This window comes from Triticum urartu, chromosome 5A, assembly GCF_056163025.1.
Source record: "Triticum urartu cultivar PI428250 chromosome 5A, HENAU_Tu73, whole genome shotgun sequence".
Lineage (NCBI taxonomy): Eukaryota > Viridiplantae > Streptophyta > Magnoliopsida > Poales > Poaceae > Triticum > Triticum urartu.
Window position 1 is genome coordinate 335,595,766 of NC_141877.1, and position 7,370 is coordinate 335,603,135.

At 44.9% G+C, this 7,370-nt stretch overlaps 2 protein-coding genes across 2 annotated transcripts; one reads left to right on the forward strand and one right to left on the reverse strand.

Annotated features, from left to right (window-relative positions):
• Positions 1-10: 10 nt before the first annotated feature.
• Positions 11-2,606, reverse strand: LOC125508823 (THO complex subunit 4A). The gene is made up of 5 exons (XM_048673617.2): positions 2,298-2,606; positions 2,055-2,207; positions 1,635-1,703; positions 1,331-1,518; positions 11-458 (listed from the first exon to the last, which is right to left on the reverse strand). The coding sequence occupies exons 1-5, from the start codon at positions 2,505-2,507 to the stop codon at positions 248-250; spliced, it is 831 nt and encodes a 276-aa protein (XP_048529574.2). The 5' UTR covers positions 2,508-2,606; the 3' UTR covers positions 11-247.
• Positions 2,607-2,616: 10 nt separating this feature from the next.
• Positions 2,617-7,135, forward strand: LOC125508824 (autophagy-related protein 8D). The gene is made up of 5 exons (XM_048673618.2): positions 2,617-2,893; positions 2,982-3,037; positions 6,496-6,548; positions 6,634-6,752; positions 6,833-7,135. Exons 1-5 carry the CDS (start codon positions 2,701-2,703, stop codon positions 6,922-6,924), a joined length of 513 nt encoding a protein of 170 aa, XP_048529575.1. The 5' UTR covers positions 2,617-2,700; the 3' UTR covers positions 6,925-7,135.
• The last annotated feature ends 235 nt before the right edge of the window (positions 7,136-7,370 follow it).

Sequence of the window (7,370 nt, forward strand, 5' to 3'; positions counted from 1 at the left end):
ACAGCAAATGTAACACTTGTGATCACCCTTTATAAAAATCTCATCTTAGTCCAACCGTCTCAACTGCTACAACTCAGAGGAAGAGAAAAAAGAGCTACAATGGAACGCACCACCTTGATCATCACACAACAAAGACAGACGCTTCATTTGTCTCACAAATTACAATCTAATAAAATACATGGCCGCATCTTTTCCTACACAAGGCTAATGGCTGTGCGGGATGCAGGCGCGGCAGGGCCCAAGCCATTTAGCTGGTCTGCATCGCTTCCGAGTGGTACTTGTCCAAGTCTGCGTCTAGATCATTGGCAGAAACTGGCTGACTGCCGCGCCCTCCCCTCCCTCGCCCACGCCCAACATCACCACGCCCTCGACCACGCCCAGCAGCACTACGCCCGCCGAATCCACCTCTGCCCCGAGGCCATCCCCGACCACCATCACCGCCCCTTCCACGTCCGCCACTGCAAATATCCAGTACCACTAGATATGTCACTTGCTCAAAATCTTCCAAAAGAATTTGCGCAACACGATTGAAAATGCATATATGACAATGCAAATTGAACAGGGTGATTAATAGAACTAACTTTATTTTGACTCATACTTGTGAGAATCGCTAATTGAAGTGTAATCTTTTTGACAAGCATATTTGGTTCCTTTGCTAGCCCAAGAAATTTGCAAGGTTAGGAGCTTAGGGGGAGCTAAAAAAAAAGTCCTTGCTGCCATGGGCAAGGCAAAATATTTGCCTAATCGGCCCTCCCTATGGGCAAAGTCTGCTTGCTCTCCCTTTGGTCATGTTTTGGTCCTGGTCCTGGTCCACGTCCTGGTGCACACGCACGCACTCATTTTAAGCTCCCAAGGCAATAAGGACCAACACATACCCTTGCTTCTCAAAGTTATTGCTCATGTTGGCTAGTTTCGCTTGCCTCAGCCCTCAGATAGCAAGTTGGGCAAATAAACAAAACAATGCTGAACTTCGAGACACAGTAATGCATTAGAAGTACCACAACATACAAGATTTTACTAGAAATGAGGCAGGCAAAGGTAACTCATGCCTTGCTTGCACTTTGGACGATGAAGACGGTCCAATTCCGCAAATTGTCAAACTAATGACACGCTAAGTTAGTCACTAACTACACAACACATGAATACTAACCATGTTAATGAATCTTTAACAGCCAGTGGCAGCTGCTGCCTAATTGTGCAAACGCTAATCAACCCAAAGGGTAAGGAACTAAGGATTGTGCTTAGAAGACAGTTTTAGCTTGACAGTAATTTAGACAAGTAACAATTTTAGCAGTAAGAAAATTCAGTAAATGTGATATCTGCTACTAACCTGTAGGAAGGAATGAAGTTTCCTATCGTCGGGGTATTCAAAGTAAAAATAGCAGGTGGTGGTGGTGCCTCAATATTTGTTCCAATGACCTCAATTTTCATAGGTTTGCCGTCAAGCTGCACATTGTTGTACCTCTTTAGAGCAGCTAGAGCATCTGATTTCCTTGAAAATATAACCTCTGCAGTTCCCTGGCGAATGGAGTTACAGTAATGAGGTGATCTGTGAGCACTCAAACTACATGAAAGGTGTTCAAAGGCAGATACTGCAACAAAGTTGAGATGCGTAAGGGCTAAATAGTAAATACCTTTGATCTTCCACTCTTGTCGTAGTTAATGGAGTACCTCTTGAGATCGCCCACCTCAGCAAAGAGTTCCTGGGCAAATTAAGCAGCATGTTATAGAGTGACTTAAGAGAATCCCCTGGTTGCTCTAAAGGCGTGGAGCTAAATAATTCGGAGCCTTGTCTACTCCCAATGCTTTACGGTGGTATGGTTGGACAGTAAAAGAACAATATGAATAATGGAATTGGATTCCATAGATGGCGTCGAAAAAGAGCTAAATAATTGATAGCCTTGTCTACTACTTCTTCAGGATGAAGCTGTGGATTGCGATGTTATCCTACTGTCGAAACCAGGTTAAAGGTATGCTGAGATGGGTAACACGCACAGGAGAACAGGGACTGCTATTCCTAGGGTTCTAGGAGGAGGAGGGTCTAGTGGTCTTACCTTGATGTCCTCGTTGGAGACGTTGTAGTCGAGGTTGGAGATGTACAGCTTGGTGCCCGTTTCGACCCCGGTCGGCGGCGCCACCATGGCCATCACCTGGGCGTGGGCATGGGCATGGGCCTGCTGGGCAGCATATGCAAAAGCCGCCGGCGCCTGTGCTCCCCCGACCCCCCGGAAAACAGAAGGCAAGTTTAGATTGAGTGAGCTCCAGATCTCTGAATTAGGAGGAGTAGTTCACCATACCGGGGGCGGGAAGTTGAATTGGTGGTAGGGCGCGGCGGCAGCGCGAGTGGCGGCGCGAGCCTGGAAGCGGCGACCGGCGGGTGCGGGTCCTCCCGACGCCGAGCCCGAGCCCGAGCCCGAGGCCGGGTTGCGGCGGCCACGGCCGCGCTGGGAGGAGGACTTGTTCTTGGAGATGAGGTCGTCGAGGGACATGTCCAGGGCGTCCGCCATCTCCCCCAACCCGGAGATAGATTCGCACGGCGGCTGAGGCGGCGGCGGCGGAGGAGGAGGATGGAGTCGTGGGGACGGCAGCGATAATTAATTGGCACACGAGAGAGAGAGAAGAAGAAGAAGCCCGGTCTGCATTGGGCCGGGCCGATCTACTACCGCCGGCTCGAGACGGGCTGGGCTGGGCTTCTACCGTATGTATCGTGTCATCTTCTTCTTCCTCTTTCCGAGGGGTAGGGAAGGGATAACTTCTCCAGCTTCGCCATTGACAACAATCTATCCGCGATTCAATCAAATACGTAGGAAACAGCAGCAGCAAGACCAGCAATCGGCTCCTCGAGAACCAGCGAGGAGGAGGATGAAGTCCTTCAAGAAGGAATTCACCCTGGGTAGGCATGCTACCTCCTCCTTTTCTTTCTGAATTATTATCAGTCTGCGTCTCGTTCGGGCGCTGAATTTGCTGATGGATGGATGCAGAGGAGAGGGCGAATGAGTCGGCCTCCATGATCGCCAAGTACCCCGGCAGGATCCCCGTATGTACCTCTCTCTCTCTACTCGCTGCCCCAAAACTTAATATACTACTCCTAGCTGCTACAGTACTAATTAGGAATAGGGTTCCGGAGTCCCGGGCATACTAGATTCGCGAACGACCTCTTTGATTGATTGAATTGAATTGAACTGAACTGTAATTTGCTTCCTCCTGTACATAGTGTGGTCCTGTGGTCCGGCTCAAGATATAAGCTTGACAGGTGAGGGGAAAATTGAAATAATTCTACCAAATTAGCTTTTACTGTACTTGTCAAGTTTTTCAGCTGTGCTAAATTTCAATGGGGGGTCAGGAAGTTTGTTGGAGCCTCTGTAAACCACAAGGTTAAGTGCTTACCTTGAAATCCATAACCAGGGTGTTTGGAAAAAATAAAATAAAATAAAAAAGACCCAGATATTTGGATACATGCCTACTATTAAAGGGGAGTTGGTGCATTCTCCTGGACGAGACTTGCCTGCTCCCCGCGCGTGCGCCCATCCGTGCTCCCGCGTACGTGGCTTGATTTGATTGGAACAAAATAAAGGCCGGCCCCACCCCCTTAAAATCAGAGGGAGGAGATGATTAGATTGGAAAGGAAAAAGGAAAAAGACAGACGTAGGATGAAGTGGGAGCAGGGATGGGAGCATGGGGAGGGAGCAGGCAAGCCAGGTCCCATTCTCCTCACCTCCTTTCTCCTACGTTGGAGTTTTTCTGTCCATGCCCCCCCTCCTTGGTTTGGAATATTCTAAATCAAAACAGTACTTTCCTTTTCCTGTCCTACTAAAAACCATGTCCTGCATTAACTCAATCAAATCTTGCCAAAAGCATGTCCTGCATTAACTCAATCAAATCAAATCTTATCAAAACCTCAACTAAATTAGAACTTTCTTTGCCTTCTCTTATCCATATCTGTATCAATTATTACCAAAATCTCAACTAAATCAAAAAAAATCTTGCCTCCCCGTACACATACTCAAATCGAATTAAATCTTAACAAAATCTAGAATATGGTGGATGTAAGGTATGTGTCGGACATGATTTGTGTTGAACCATTAGAATATTTATGGCCCCGTTGCAACTCACGGGCAATTAGCTAGTACTAGTAAATGAGCACATGCAACACACGTTAATATTTAGGAATATAATAATTGCATGCGAATATTAGGTATGCTATTATTTGTGTGTTAATCTGTGATTAGTGCAACGCCATTGGAGCAGTCTAGGTCGTTGGATTAACTTAGTTCGATGGCCGAGATCAATTGGATCTGCCCCTTTGGGTCTTTTTATATTGGTATAGATGATATAGTGAAGCACCAAATTTGAGAACTGCACATCCATGATAGTACTAGCTAATTGCATGTGCGTTGCAACGGTGACATACATATTCTAGTGGTTCAACACCAATCGTGTCCGACATATACCTTACACCTACCATATTCTAATGCAGGATTTGATTTGATTGAGTTAATGCGAAAGATTTGATTTGGTTGGCCGTGTCCGACATATACATGGAACGATTTGATTTAATTGAGTTATGCAATTATCTCACACCCACCAACGGGGGTGCTCCAAAAGATTTGACTTGATTTGATTGCCTATGTCCGGCATATAGCTGGATTGATTTTATTTGGTTGAGTTAGTGCAACTACCTTACACCGACCAACACGGGCCCTGCAAAAGACTTGATTTGATTTAATTCAGTTAATGAAGAACATGGGAGAGGGGATGCTTCACCAACGGACGTATGACCACCAACTCTCCTTTAATAGTAGAGATTTATGAGGTTAAAGAATGCATATCCATGACACATATGTAAATGTTCATATGTGATAATAAAAGTAATAGGACCCTGCTTCGTTGGTAGCATCGTAGGTGTTTTGCCATTTGATTTCTTCATTAATAAGGTTGGTTCTGCCAAAGCTGGCCACATTTTAACAATTTGTCTTTCAGCTTGTTTTCCCATCGTAAGCTGATTTGTTCGGCATTGGTGCCTTCGGCATCGTGTGGAACACATATTAAGGTGGTGTGCATCGATTGATGCAGAGTCTGGGGTGATCCTACATGTGCCTTTGCATTTCTAAGTTGTAGTGATTGTGATTGTAATTCTTGTATTAAACAAGTTAATTGAGCTCAACTAAATCATCCCAAAGGCCAAATGCCTAATTCCACAATTCAGAAATCGCCATGCAAAGAGCAACACCCGAGCTACGAAGTCAAATCTCATATCACTAGTCACCACACCTCAAAATTGATGGGAATTGCAGCTAGCAAAGTGAGCAACGAAACGAGCAACTGGCGAGCGTGGTAGGGACCCAAGGACAGGAGAACTCGTTTCTGTCGGACTGTGGCCTTGTCTGTTGCCAACATGGAATGCGCCCTGTCCCTGAAGAAACCCATGAAATGACTATCTTTTGCCTGAGCAAAGCGGACTGCATGCATGGGGCCATGTCTGGCTAGATAAAGCCATCACCGCTCGATGCAGCACACCAGTGAGCCTGGGCAGTAATCACCCATGGTTGCCATGTGCTTGCTCCACCCCTGCTTTATTTGTTGTCGGTTGTCGCCAGACTTTGTAGTTGGGAGAAGTGCAGTGCTACTGTTCCATTTTATGCACTTCATTAAAGATACCACTGTGCTACTGTTCCATTTTATGCACTTCAGTAGTGATAGCTGAACACATATACAGCCCCATAAACTTAGAAACTGCAGTGTGCTTGTGCGAGGGTTTCTTTTGTCGGACGGAATTTCTGGTAGCCGGAACTGCCCTCCCCCTCCACAAGAAACATTGTTACCGGTCAAAAATATTTGGTTAAATTTGAATTTAGACGTTCAAAACTACATCAAATATGTTAGAGGTAAAAAAGAATAATGAGCTGCCACTGGGAGGATTTGAACCCATGACCTAGGCGATAGGGACGATTCCAGCTGACCATTGAATCGTCCTCTACTTCTCCTGCAATATATGGTAGAAATGTACTTGTTCTGTCCTTAAAAAAATGAATTCAAAGTTCATTTGAATTTTTTCTGGTAAAATATCTAGATTCCCTGTTACCGTCGGTAACCAGACCTACCGTTAACCCTCCAATAGGAAAAATATCGATCAGTAAAAAAAACCTAGTTTGTGCTGCTTTTATATGTGTGTTCTTGCTGTCAGAAGAGACTATATGCGTATGGAATTTGATGCCAAGACATCTTTGTTGGTTGTCATGATTTTTTTCATGCTTGGCGACATACTAAATAGACTTTGAGATGATGAATATGGAGAAGTAAAACAAAGTTGCTATTTCTCACCCAACCCACGAGTCATTCTACTCTCCAGAGATTTACTCAAACTGACGGGATTTGAGCAACTTCTAGACTCTGACAAAAAAACATGCATTTCCCTCTCCGTTGTTTCTCTTAATCAAATGTATCTCTGTTTGCATATATGCTGCTCCAACATTATGCTCATGTTTGCATTTGCAGGTGATTGTTGAAAGGTTTTCGAGGAGTAAACTTCCAGAAATGGAGAAGAGGAAGTAAGTGTATCTCAGAGACCAGATATATGCATGATATGTTAAAATTCTATGTACCAGATTGATAATTGCTTGTTTGTGATTGCAGGTACCTGGTTCCGTGTGACATGCCAGTTGGGCAGTTCATTTTCATCCTGCGCTCCAGGTTACATCTGTCTCCAGGGACGGCGCTTTTCGTGTTTGTGCGCAACACCTTGCCCCAGACCGGTGAGATTTAATTCATGCTGGTGTTGCACATAAATCCATCTGTTTGTAAGTTAATACTAATTTGTTAACAATTTTTTCAGCTAACCTGATGGGTAGCGTGTATGATTCGTACAAAGATAAGCAGGATGGCTTCCTCTACATGTGTTACAGCAGCGAGAAGACATTTGGGTGACATCTGCCTGACTGCAATTCAGCGTAGTGCACCCAATCCCAGTGTACATATGTGACATCAGTCTCTTGTTAAATGTTAAGTTGATCAGTAGCAGCCTCTGCCACAATCTCTAGTTTATTTTACTTGCACGTTTCATATCTGTATTGCTCCCGGCAAAAGAAAAAAAAACCTGTATTGTTGTATCACCGAAGTAAACTTATTTCCCTGTGCATGATGCTGCTTGCGAAGTCCTTTGGCAAGGATGGGCGTATATATGAATAGAAGTGTTGATTGTGATGAAGTAAACGCCTCCTGCTGAGCTGTTGACATTACAAAGCTCATGTGCCTACATGCGTCATTGCTTAGCTAACGAGCTCTGTCATCGTCATATTTACACGTTGTCCACTCGTTTCAAAATGAGTTTGCATGGAGTAGCGATTACTATAAGAGTTGTCTTGGAGACCGTG